This window comes from Chlamydotis macqueenii, chromosome 4 (genome assembly GCF_036417535.1).
Source record: "Chlamydotis macqueenii isolate bChlMac1 chromosome 4, bChlMac1.mat, whole genome shotgun sequence".
NCBI lineage: Eukaryota > Metazoa > Chordata > Aves > Otidiformes > Otididae > Chlamydotis > Chlamydotis macqueenii.
The window spans coordinates 8,934,021-8,947,522 of record NC_141559.1 but is presented as its reverse complement, the minus strand read 5'-3'; the positions used below and the strand labels follow the sequence as shown (position 1 = coordinate 8,947,522).

At 41.8% G+C, this 13,502-nt stretch overlaps 1 protein-coding gene across 3 annotated transcripts in view; it reads right to left on the bottom strand.

The window, feature by feature from the left end:
- Nucleotides 1-11,181, bottom strand: part of HSPA4L (heat shock protein family A (Hsp70) member 4 like) — a 29,136-nt gene extending 17,955 nt beyond the window's left edge. The window contains exons 1-6 of one of the 3 annotated variants that reach the window (XM_086747765.1): nucleotides 10,845-11,181; nucleotides 6,323-6,380; nucleotides 5,285-5,425; nucleotides 3,813-3,935; nucleotides 2,229-2,328; nucleotides 331-464 (exon numbers count right to left, since the gene is read on the bottom strand). In XM_086747765.1, coding sequence (XP_086603891.1) covers nucleotides 331-464; nucleotides 2,229-2,328; nucleotides 3,813-3,935; nucleotides 5,285-5,425; nucleotides 6,323-6,380; nucleotides 10,845-10,951 — 663 coding nt within the window. In that variant the 5' untranslated portion in view covers nucleotides 10,952-11,181. The remainder of the gene's footprint in view (nucleotides 1-330; nucleotides 465-2,228; nucleotides 2,329-3,812; nucleotides 3,936-5,284; nucleotides 5,426-6,322; nucleotides 6,381-10,844) is intronic. The other 2 variants (XM_086747764.1, XM_086747763.1) reach the window with 2 other exon arrangements.
- Nucleotides 11,182-13,502: the final 2,321 nt, after the last annotated feature.

The window sequence follows — 13,502 nt, the reverse complement described above, 5'->3', positions numbered from 1 at the left end:
CAGTTGCACAACTATAATGTTTATGAGACTACCAGAATATGCAAATATTTCAGTGATATAACATGGCATAAAAACTGTGCAGTAAACTTAATTGTCAAGCACTTTTCAAAACAAAATTTGGTATACTTCACTTCTGCATTTTATAAAACAAGACTTCCTGAAGGAGCAAAAAACCCCAAAACCCAAAAGTTTTTGCATTCAGCATTTCAGAAATATTTGCTATAGACATTTAGTTTAAAAAAAAAATCTTCCCACAGAACAGTATTTTGAGTATCGTTCAATTAAATATTTCAGGAATATTGGATTTTACTGTATCACTTAAAAGATTACCTTCAGTTTTCCCTTGTTAAAAGCACAGATTGAAACCTGATACGCAGAATGCCCCATATCTACAAAGACCACATTTCTTGGCTTCTCTTCCAAGGCTGGCAGGTCTTGCTTGTATATTCCATAGGCTAGTGCAACTGAAAAACACCAACCCACAGAAGTTAAGGGAAAGCTGTATACAACTGTAAAGCACGCATTAAAAGCATTACTAAGACAAAGACCCTACCTAGGTTTACTCTTTCTAAACACCTCCATTACTCTGCCCAAATTAAACCTAAGTGTCAAAAAGGTCACAAGTTTTAGACCATTATGAGTTGCCACATTCCTTACTCCCATTTCTTACTGTTTGGTTTATAGTTTTCTGAGTTAATCATCTCATGTTCATTCATATAATTGACATTTAAGTATCCTGTATAACCTAGTATTTCTTTTCAACAACTGCATGCTGTGCCCCTTCAAAGCACTAACTTAAAGTCAGTAGCATGTGAGCAACCATAAACTTAAGTTTCCAGGTCCAGGATTTCTCAGATTGGTTATTTTTGCTTCCGTCTACGAATTGCTGTTCATATATAAAGTAGCACACCACAAAAAGTTAACACATTGAAAACATTTTTCACTGTCAAGGGAAGAAACATATGTCAAGTGAAGGTTTAACACTGTTCAAGCATCAGTTTGCATTTCAGTTCTGCCTGTAGCCGAATTAACACTGTAATTTGTGAAATTGCACAGGTTAAGTCTCATGCATACATCCTTCATATGAAATGCCTTACCTTCAGTATTTTTTAGCTTAGCTTTGCAAAATATAGGTACGCTCTAGAGATTTTTAGAGGACTAGTTTATATGACTAGGATTTTAATACTAGTACTCATTTGAAAGATTTCTAAAAGCAAAGAGAATTTAAATCAAGAAAAAAACGTAAGTTAGCAGTTTAAACAGCTCCATCTTCAGTTCCATGAAGCGTAATCTATTTCTATACTCTACCCTAGAATCCACCAAAAGCAGAGCAGAGCCGTAAATTAATTACTTTATATAGAAACAACAGTTGTGCCAATGCTACAATTGACAGGACTGCCACAACTTGAAACTGTCATTATCCCACAGACTTATGCTCGACCTGTTTTGGGGATTTTGTAAAGTCATACAGTTCAAGTTGTTTCTAAATATGATCAGCAAGTCTGCTTTCAGAAAAAGCTTCATAAAAATGCAGTTTGTGTCAAAGTAGCTTTTAAAGCTTACATAGTAAGTAGTTAAAAATAAAAAAATCTTTAGATTACACATTTTAAGATTTCTCTTCAAGGTATTTCACTTTAACTAAACACTAGCTTATGATAAAAAAGTATTACTGAAATACTTCCATGAGATTTACTTTCACTCCAGCACATCCATCTTCCAGTAAGCTAGAAAGAAAACTAGAAGATCTCGCTACATCTATGTTAAATAATCTGTTTTCTGTAATCTTTCAGATGGATGCATGTTACATCTGATAATACTGTCCTGTGCTATTATTTAATACAACAACTGAGAATTTAGGTCAGGTGCACACTGCAGCTGGACCATTAAGAGATTGTGAAGCTAGCTCAGGCCTTCCTGATGCAGCTGCTGTAGCTCCATGGTACAGCAGAGAGGTAAGCACAGACGCCCGCGTTATTTCAGAAGCAGAGCAGCTGTTTTCAAGTGGCACTGCACTCAAGTTAGCAAACCCAAACTCTCACCCTGTCTTGTAAGAGCTCAACACCACTCTGCCACAATAGCTGCTGTGTTTCCAGTTCCCAAGCTGGACTGGCTATCCTGGATAGCTCTTCCCCACAAGCTCCTAATCGTCTAAAAGGAGTATGTCATCACCCTCACAGGCTCAATAGCCTGAATGGGTTAAAAGAGAGAGAAGTGTTGCAGCCCTTCACCTGCTGTAGTTTCATTCATCAGCTTCAGACAATTTAATCCTGCAATCTGTGCAGCTGCCATTACAGACCTTCTCTCAGCATCAGTGAAGAAACTGGGTACCTGTTTCGAAAAAATAATTACATAGAATATTATTAAATATGGACTTTCAAATTTAAAGAAGTCAGACTTACCTGTTAAGCACCTCTATAATTTCAATACCACAAGAAACGGTTATAAGCTAACCTCAGATTAACAAGGCAGTCTGAGTAAAACAGCTAGGTAATTCATTTTAGTGCATTTTTAAATTATTATTTCAAAATACGACAGAAATAAATTGACATCCAGAGTTGTTTTAAATAAAGTAGACTTAAACACTAAAAAAAAAAAAAAAAACAGAAAATGTTTTCTCAGACTCTTCTGATGAGTCTTTGATCTTAAAATTATCATCAGTTTCTGAAAACATTTGTGCAGCACAAAGTCAACACAATGAAGACTCCTACATAGCCTCAAAATAAGCTACTGCAGAAGCACTACAGTGGTGCTGGAACTGCGCTTAGTAATGAACTAAACCTTGTGTTACAACCGAATCTTTATCCATTTTTCAGTTATCACCTCTACCACAGTGCGCTACAATATTCAGTTCCACTAAAAATAGCCAAAGCACAATCAGAGCCCACTTAGAAACTGGCTGCACTCACTTGGCGTATCTTCAACTGCAGTCAAGCTTAAGACACAGAATTAAATTCATAGTTTATTTTGTTCACTGCCATTGTGGTCTATTACCAAGGCTCCTTGTTTGTGTGGGAGGTATTCTCTCTAAGTCTTTGTATACCATAAGGAAGCAAGGAAAAAGATGAAAGCAGATTCCTAACAGCTGAAGTATACAGCTTTCCAGTTCCCATGTCTCTGTCTGACAGAGAGGGAATAACTCCAATACTTCATGCCGAGACTTCTCACCAGAGCAAGAGAAGTGAAGCAGTAAACAAAGACAATGTGAAAAGCAGACATTTAGAACTTCTTATCAGGAACAAAACCTCTTGTATTCAAGCTCCCACTCCTACAGTCCCCACCACGGGCGAGGAGACGAGCTAAAAAAACCCAAGACAAGTAAACCAGACAAACAAAAAGACCTTTTCAAACAAATCTGAAAAGCAAATGGGCTTCTCAAATTGCCAGTATGACCCTCGGAGCCATAAAGTTCAGGCAACTCTCAACTGCAGTACAACCCAACATCGCTCAACTATGTAACAACAAAGAAGCTGAATATGAATTTGGGAAGGTTCTTTGAAACTGAGGAAGGTATGCTTACACATAGGACAGTTCCCATTTGAAACAGGAACTATAGTAATCAGGATCACTGTATGTAGCTTAAGTAGTATTTTCTTTCTGAAAATACACTCTTGATTTAACTAACTTTCAGTTTTTTCACACATGACTTAAAAAGCATTCTCATTTGGTAAAACCTATAATAAAGGCCCATTTTGGGGCGGGGATGTGATTTCAATCCACTATTTGCATCTCTTACCGTTGCACCACAGTATAAAAGGTGCTAGCTTACATGAAGTTACCTATAGAAAGAATTGCAATATATTATCACAACTTACCGAAATCACACAGTCTGCCACTGGTTTCTTCAAAGCATTTTCTGAAGTCTCTTTAAGTTTGGCCAGTAACATTCCTGTAATCTGTTCAACTGCAAACAGTCTCTCTTCATCCAGGTATCTCACCTGAAACAGAAAATTGTGGTTCTATAACAAATCACCTCAACTTTTCTCCAAGATGTGCCACTTGCTATTTTTTGTCATCTTGAGCAATGAGAGCCAGGTTTAACACCAGACTCTGGACACAAATGGCTCTCAATTCATGCTATAGATTTGTGCTATCTACAACAAATAAAAATAGTTCAGTTTAGCTGAAAATTGTTTTGTGGGAAACCTTAACACCTGTGGTATCTCAACAGGCTATTCACAGAGCTACAGTATTTTTTTTGTTTGATTGGGTTTTTAAAATTAAAAAAAACCCCCCAAACAGAAAATGCATAATGAAGACAATCACAATTGTCCTAACATGAGCTAAACAGTTTTGGAGCAAACCAAAGGTATACTTGCTTCCTGCAAGGGTCACTCGAGTGCATGAGGCAGAGGAGGGGCAAACAAGACAATTCTAACAGTCCTGCCCTTCTCAGGAGCACATCTGAGTCTTCAGTCTTCATGTGAGCATCTATGTGCTGCTGCCATCCCTCTAGCAATCCCAAACACTCCTGTGCAGGGAAACCCAGAGAGATGAGCCGCAGCTATATTTACATGGGCAATTAATATGTTATGAGCAGGTATACAGAACAAAAGAAACTCACTTTCTGCTGTAAAGCCCCACCAGAAAGCAACCCAAAGCGGCTTAAGTGAGGATGACTGGGAGATCTGCTTCAGAAGTGCACTCCCGATTATGTATGCAAGACCAAAACTCAGCCAAGACTAATAATCACACACTGTAATTACACATATTTGAAGTAAGGTAAGGTGAAGAACAACTAATGTGACTATGGACTAATGACGATGATACACCTCAGACATCTCAGAGAAAGTGCAGTACTTGAGCAGATGCTACTGCAGGGAATAAGATGTTCTTCATCTCCTGGTAACAGCAGATTTTTTTTTTTATGCTGTCAATTTTGTTCAAGGCAAATTAAACTTAACATTTTTGAAGGGGAGTGCTATCAATGTTTTAGAGCACATCTGTACGGGAGACAATGCAATACCTTTTTTACACTATGTTATTACTAGAAGACCCGAGTACGAGATCTAGAGCGCTTGCTCTGTATCTTCCTGAACATTTGGAGAAGTGAATGAATTACAAGGAGAAATGAGAAACAGCAAAACTATGCCAAGGCGGCTCTGTGAAAGGCAAAAAAGTGTTATTGTACTGGTTATCACCTGACATTTCTTTTAAAAATAAGTAAGAATATATTTAAAGTTTTCTTAAGGAAAATAAAAGTCAGTTCAAGTACCGAGTTAAGTGACGAAGGTCCAAATTGCTCGTCTCTACCACTAACAACATTCTGCACAAAGCTCTAACTCACCTTTACTCCTACGGAGCCATTCGGCATCTTCTGAAGTTCATAGGGAAGTTTGGCCCTTTCAGCTTGTATGTAAGGATCTTCAAACGCTCTTCCATGCAGTTTTTTGAAACCATGTAATGTATTTTTTACATTTGTGACAATCTGTGGAAAAGGTATTTTTTTTTTTAATTACCCATGACATGCAAACTACATGAGACCATGCAGAAAGGAACTCTTGTTATGTCGGGTTTAACACACGTACTGAAGATCAGCATCAAGCCCACATATTTACTGGAAAGCAAAGGGTGGGGGGAGAGAAAGCAACATCTATTTTTTTAATCTATGGTCTCCATTAAAAAAAAAATTCAAATTTACTTCCTTCTAATATCCATTAGCTTGCTAACATCAATTTTCACTGTACTACTTATTGTAGAGGAGCTTTCTGATACAGCATGAAATATTTGAGATCATATTACATATAGTTGCAATGGCTATCTGCAGGAACAAGTGAAGTTATTACCTACATTAACCTTAAATGACACTTCAACAAATTAACCCTTGTCACTTCCTTTAAAGCTGTCCTCTAATTCAGATCCCATTTGCACATAAAGCCTCCTCACACCTACTCTCTCATCAGTGCTTCAACCTAATTACTTTAAGGACAGACTTTTAAGTAAAGAAAGGACCAGAACAAACAAATTCTAACAAATGTCATATTTAAGTTATCAAAACAAATTACGCAAGGGTAATCTTCTCCAAGATTAACTAGTCTAGTTTACTAGCCTAAACAGCAAACTTCATAATATATAACAAAAACAAAACAGTTTTCTTATTCTTCCCATTTTTTTACTCTGAATGACAAAACAATGGAGAAATACTGTTTCTATTTTAATACAGGGAATATACTGTTGAAGCAGTAACTATTACCGTGAAATGTACACTTATGGTAGGAAAATTCCTTTAAAACAGTAATACATCAAATTTATTAATTACTTTTCTTCCTACAGTTCAACAGGAGACAAGTCAGGTAAGTAACATGAGAGTTTTTGCTCCATTTACCTGGCTCTTTGCTGCATTCCCAATGGCCCGGGTCTTGGATCCTAGAGATATACAGGCTCTAAGTGAAAAGAGGGGAAAAAAAAAAAAAAATCAGCTTAAAAAGAGAACATAATAAAATATTTCCATAGTACTTTAAAACTTCCACAAAAATTATAGTAGAACATGGATGTGGTATTTAACACTGTTAACTACATGAAGCACCAGAACTGGCAGTGGAATTCTAGTTATTTTATTCTTTGCAAATCAGTTTAGAAACTGCAAGCAACTGCAACTGTTTTAATTATAATTGCATTTAAGTAATTCTTGAAAAGCTTATGTGTTCCGAAGATCTTATAATGAAGGTAAGGAATTAATAGCTACTTTTGGGTCACAGCTTATAACCAAAGAAGCCTGTGACATTCAATTTAGAAACCTGAACTTGACCAGTTAGGTTTTCTTAACTCAACAACCCTGAAGTCTGATAGTACCACATTCACACTTAAGAGCCATTAGCAACAGTAACCGTAAGACACAGTAAAACACAAAACAAAACACAAAAAAACCCCACCGTGACCTAAGCCCAAGGTAGCTGAATAGCTCAGTTCTACAAACCGCTGAGTATTCCCCATGACTGAGGACTACCAAGTACACACTGCAAACAGTCAGAAGAGGAGATGTTTGGGAACAGCTCCCAGCCACCAAGGGCTTGGGAAACTCCAGAGTAGTCCATGGCCCCTTCCAGCTTGCTTCTTCTCAGGGTACCACTGAGCAGGCCCCCCCCTCTGGCTCTAGCAAAGGCTGCCCCAGGTCCCCAGCCACCACCTGGCCACCTCACTACTCCCTTTGGAAACTTTTTTTTTAGCAGTTGCTATCGCCACACCTTCACTTTACAGATTTGAAACAGAGCTCCTCCCTCAAAATGGAACTGATGTGGCTGAAATCATTCAGTAGTAAATACGAGATGTACCACGTATTTCATACGGTTCAAATTTAATTGTTGAATTAGTGCATAAAGGTCACTCTAGTAGATTGCTTCCTGCCTCCTCTCCATCATCCCTGCAATGAGGGCACTGTATGTAATTTGATAGTAGTATCTAGCCACCTCTTCCTCTAAACCATCACACTAAACATGCAAAACCTTCTCCAGACTGAACTGCTGCAAACGGACAACGCACTGCTCTACATTCTCAAATATGGAGTGCAGCTTTTGCAAATGGCTTTTACAATTTGCTTAACACTACAGTTCCAATTTATACTTTGTAGTAACTAAGAAAAGACAGATAAAAGAGCAAATAAGGGTGGAAATGGTTTACAAGATATTTTATGGCTAACAGCATGCTAATGCTATTGTATGACATCTTTTCAGTGTAGGAATTTGACTCTGTTGACAGAGAGAATTACTACCAAATACCCCTATGCAGAACATCGAGTCAGAAGCTACTGGGCCCACCAGAGCTCCTGCCACAGTTTACTTCCATCACTCAGTTCCAGCACAAGGGCCGGGATGGTTTCTCCCTCCCTTGGCTGGGAAGCGGAGATGTCAAAAAATAAAATGTGTTCTCTTTGGCTCCAAACAGTTCAGTTGTATCCAAGACAGCCCTTGAGGAAGCACTTCTACCACGAGGATTTAAGTGCAACAACTGAACTGCCTCCCCCACCACCACCCTTGGCCTGCTTCGCAGTGAGCTTTTGAAGAGCACACAGGCTTCTCTAAAGCCGGCAACTCTCTTCACCAGAAGGACATTTCAGTCCTCTCCATGCATTGTTTTGAAGAGGATGCTACCTCATAATTTTAAATACTGTTTGCAATTACATTAATTACACTCGGTCTGAAAAAAAGTTACTAAAAAATTATGAGCCAACAACAACCAACTGGTTTTCCACAAAACCACAGTGGTGAGGCAGGACACTTGAAAGGGCCATTTGCCACGAGTTTAACATGCCAAGCTCACTAGAAATGCATACAACAGACCTGCTGGAGTTCCCGGTTCAGAAAAAGTGCCAGTTCACATCCACAGAGACGCCAAGGCCAAAAGCCTTACAAATACAAGCTCTACTGAAATGGATGGCTTCATGGTAGGATCTTTTTTCCTTCCTTTCTTAAACTGTCGTGCTAAAGCTTCGAAGATCATACACATATTACAAATGCTAACAGTCCCAGCCTTAAGAGGACAGGATGTAGGTTTTAAACAAACAATGTTAATAAAGGATCACCGGAGTGTTTTAACAACTGGGACACCGGATTTATAACTTAAGAGCGCTGTATTAAGTTGTGGTAATACATATCTTCCATACGTCTACACTGCTTTTCTCTGTATCACTGAAGTATGCTTACAGTAACACTGTACTGTTCACAGCAGTACTGCACAGATATCTGAGCCAGCTCCAAAACTGGAAGCTGGCTGTACTAATTAGCCTTGCCCAGAAAGAGCAATTAGCCCTGTAAAGCACAGCCAGGACTGACCTATCTTTAGGACCTAACCCAGTATCTTTACATGGCTTTGTAACAAGGTTGTGCACATGGAAAGTGTACTAGCTTGTTCAGAGCTAGCTGAGATATTTCTAAACCGCACTGCACAGACACAATAAACATTAATACTTTGTATTTCTGGGAGCAAGCCCCAAGTATTTGGGACATATGCAATCAACATTAACTTATTAGCTAACTCCAGGTATCTAAATGACGTAGGCGCCTCTATAGGAACATATAAATAAAGAGTTCATTTACTGTGTTGCTATGTGTCATAAGTAGAAAAGTTTTGATGATTTATGAGCTAGATCTGCCTACGTCACTCAAATCTTGTTTGGAGTAAGGTGTAGTTACTATGATAAACTTCCAGAACAGTAATACACTTGATAATTTCTTTTTTTTGTTTGTTTGTTTGGCTCAAAACAATAGCATTAGAAAGGAAGTTCCTCGTGTTCTCCTGTATTACATTTTGGAGAAAGAGAAGAAAAAAGCCAGGAAAAATGTCACTTTACGTGATATAACACCGCCTTTAAATATCTGCGCACTCCTGATGCTATCTTACTAACTGTGCTTTAAACCTCTTTCATAATCACTTTGCAAGTGTCTTGAAAGTACAGTTCCTCAGACATTCATGTGGAAAATACTAAATGCAGGGGAACCTATGTGAAGCCTACCTGCAAGGAACGGACTCCAAGAATAGCTAAGAACTGAAAGTGCTCTTCATCGTAAAGGGGAAGGAAATTGCAGCTGTCTGAGGATTCTTTGGGCAACAATTTCAGGGGGATCCTTCCACGGAATTTGAAAGGTCCCAGAATTTCAGTTCTCATAAAATGTGCAAAATAATAATACCTTCTTGAGACTTCATATGAGAAGTACATTTTTGTAAGCAGTAAAAAGAACTTCAAGAAGTATTCCCATTAATACAGATAGTATGTATTTTAGCACTCAACTTTTTTGTCCTTTTAAAACAGCTTTTTAGAAGCAAACCAAAACCTACATCTCTCCCCAATCAGAAAGACAGCAATCCTAAAGTTACTGTGGCCTCACACTGCAGAAATAACTTTCTGCTGTTGGCTACAAATTCCTTTTATAAAAGGCAGCACCATCCAAACCCCAGTTTTTACGAGTATTACACGAATTCCCGAATCCTCCTTGAAAATTATGCACAGATGGAGCTCTCAAAATCCCAGACGTATCCCATAGAAACAGAAGAGAACAATCTCCACCTACTCTTGCGTATCCCATCATCACGGACGCTACCCGCTGCCCCACCTCCCCTTCTTTCTTGCAAGACCTGGGTATTCCACGGGCAGCAGATGCAGCGCGGTGCAAGCAAGAACAGGTTTAAGAAGAGGGAAGTCATCGCGCCACTTCCCTGGTGAATCAACCTCCTCCTCCTCAGTCTCACCACCACTCCATCATGAAACTGTTAATGAAAATGCTTCAAGCCCTGGCAAGCGTTCTAGAGTTGGGGAAACACATGCACTTAACTGAGATCTTTGCTACAAGAAATTAAAGCGTTACAGGGGCAGGAAAGGAAAAAAGAAAAAAAGATATCAACAAACAAAAATATTATTGTGCTTTAAGAGCCGTGTGGCACATCCAGCACAGCGCGGTGCTTCAAGGACACGGAGGAGTCAAAACCTGGGGGAGGGGGGGTGAAACAGGGACACAGCAGTGTTTCTGGGAGAAGCCTCCTGCCCCGACACACGCGTTCCTGCGCCTCCTTAAAACATTTCTCGCGTTGCCGAGAAAAAGGGGCACCGGCCCGGCAAGAGCGGCCGCGCGCGGCTCCCGAACGAGCGCCAGGCCCCGGCCGCTGACGGGGGCTCGGCGCCGGCCGGCAGAGCCCCGCTCCTCCCACGCTGAGGGAACCGGAGAAACCACCGGCGCCCGGCCGGGGCTCTAGAGCCGCGCGGGGAGGACCAGGCCCTACGGGGACACGCGTGACTCCACCCGCCCCACAGCGCCGGGGGAGGGGAGGAGGGAGAAAGGAGAGAGGGCGGCCGGGCTCGCCGGTGCGCTGGAAAAGTGCCGGGGGGAGGAGGACGGCCCGGTGGAGCCGATACTCACGGCGTGCAGCGATCGCTGTACTCATTGGCGATGGTCTCGATACCGCCGCTCCGCGCCACGCCGATGTAGCAGTTGAGAAAGCCGAGGTCAATGCCAACCACCGACATGGCTGCTCCCGCCGCCTATCCCGCTCTCCCCGCCGGGCCTGCGAATGCAGCGGCGACCGCCTAACGCTGCTGGGAGCCGGCTCCTCGCCCGCCTTCTCCCCCACTGCGGAGCACCGGCCACCAACCGCCAGTTGCCCTCCTCTGCGCAAGCGCGCTGTGCCGGCCGGCGGGGAATCCGCCAGGCGCCGGCGCCGGCTTCGGCTTTTTCCGGAAGGATTCGGGTCGAGCCGGCTGCGGGCGCCGCGCGTTCGAGAAAGATCTGGAAGGGGAGGGGAGAAGGCGCTATCTAGAGCGACACCCCGCGCCCCGACGTCACCGCGGCGGCGGGACAAGCCCACGCCCCCTCCTTAAAGGGGCCGGCTACCAGCCCTCGCCTACCATTTTAATACGAAAGCTGGTTGCAACACGGTATAATTTAATGCGATTATGACAATCCCGCGCAATTAGCGCTGGTGTGGCCGAGTCAGACCATCGGCCTGGGCGGGTGCGCACCACCCGCCACAGTTGGATCCCAGCCCTGCAGGCCCAGGGCCCTGCCCGCTCGTTGCTGAGGCGAGGCGAGGGGCGAAGGCCCCGCGCTCACGGGGAAGATGGATGGGCAGGACAGCTTGGAAAAACCCCCGGAGTCCCCAGGCACGGGGTTAGCGCTGGACTGGAAAGCCAAGGTCGGCCTTGGAAATGAAACCCAAGCGTTCGTGTCCCAAACAGAGCTGGGGACGGACAGAGACCTCAGACCTTCCAGTCCTGTCGTTCTCCCTCCCACTGCCAACGCAGTTTGTGCCTGCGTATTCCCAGAAGCGCCCTCATCTCTGTCAGTTTTCTTTCCTACAAAAAAAAAAAAAAAAAAAAAAGTCTCGAAACCTGAGTATCTCTCTGGTGCAGTTACCCCATTTTTTTTTTTTAATGGGTGCCATTTTAAGTATGGAGGACTGGAACTTGACAAAACGTAACCTACAGGCTGGAAAAGCACTTTAAGTATTTATTTGCTTCTAAAAATGACATCTCAGTTTCACACAGCAATATGACGTGCTTCTAACACAGCATATGACACCGCGCTGCATAATTTTGTTCCACTGGAGAAACTAAAAATAAGTGCTAAACCACTAAACTAGATTCACATCCCTGTCGAGAGCCTTGATGTCTCCCTATTTGTTATTGTTTCAATAGTCTGCCTCACAACTAGAATTTTCCTAGTGAAGATGATAAATGCTATTTCCCTCTAAAACCTCCAGAACTGAGTTATTTGCAACACAACTACTATTTATTAGTGCAAGCAATTAACCACCTCATTTTCCTTGCTAGTATTAGGCTCAGAAAGGCAAACGGGGTCCAGTCCCACCTGAAGTAGCCAGGGAGAGAGACAAATCTGAACTCCGGTTTCTGCTCTGCTGTTTTAATCCCTGTTACAAAACCAGTTCTCGGTGATTCAAGGTATTGCAGCAATCCCGCTTCTGCAGCACCACCTGAGGCTAACTCCTGCCTGAAAAGAAACCCTGGGCCAAGAGATTATACGCAAATACTCTTGTGTAGCTCTGCAACATTACTATGCCAGGCCTGGAAGAAATTGTGCAATCCTGCAGCAGGGGGACAAACCATGACTGCAGAAGTGCTGGTATTTCTCACATCTCAGCAGGATAAATCAGCCGGTACGCAGCTTCGTGCTGGCACTGCAGTGTTGTTTCTGGCAACCACGCCAGCTGGTTTCAGGCTGTAGTCAGGAATGCAGACGCGTGTAGACATTCGTGATGGTGACAAGAAAAGCGCCAACGGAGTTTTTATTTGCTTTGTCAAGAGTAAGATTGTTAAGAGTTGGCTTGTCCTTCTTATAATCTCATCTCCAAACTCTCAAAGTAGTTCAGAAAGTTTTGTTTGCGTGCTCCAGTGTCATACTGATTGCCTAGTCTGCAAGTATGAACAAAACTCAGTCAAGTCAGATTAGCCACAAACTTGACAACTATTACCCCTGTGACTATCTTGGAATGGGTGTTGTCCGAGTCTTTCCAATTCTTGGCCTGGGAATCACATCTGATTTTTTAGCAGCAAAAATACCCCATTTGTTTTAACTGAAGGAGTTAAGGGTTTTCTGTAAAACTTGACAGTTGTGGAGAAATGCTAGGAATGCCACTAGCCTTAATCACTTTGAAACTAAATAAAAGCCTCCTAAATGCTTTCTTGAGTCCCTAAGTTATCGATATTCCACAAGGTTTGGTTTCTTTTTCCTTTCAGTATTGAAATAAAAATAAGAGTATCTTCATGTATGTACACTGTAAGATGTAATCAGTACTGAGAAGAACCCTCAGCTATTTAAAATTTTCTCAAGAAATAACATGTTAAGTGTTCTGAGTCTCTAAGTGCTGGGGTCTCCACATTTTTGGGCTATGTTTTGGCTTAAAATGCTGCCAGCCAGACTACAGTCTTCTCCATGTAGTTTGAGAGATGGGTCCGAGATAAAAGTGAGTTGCTGTATTTCTTAATGCTGAATTACAAAAAAAAAAAAAAAAAAAAAAAAAGGTAACCTCCTTTGCTGTCTTGACTTGTGCTTTGAAATACC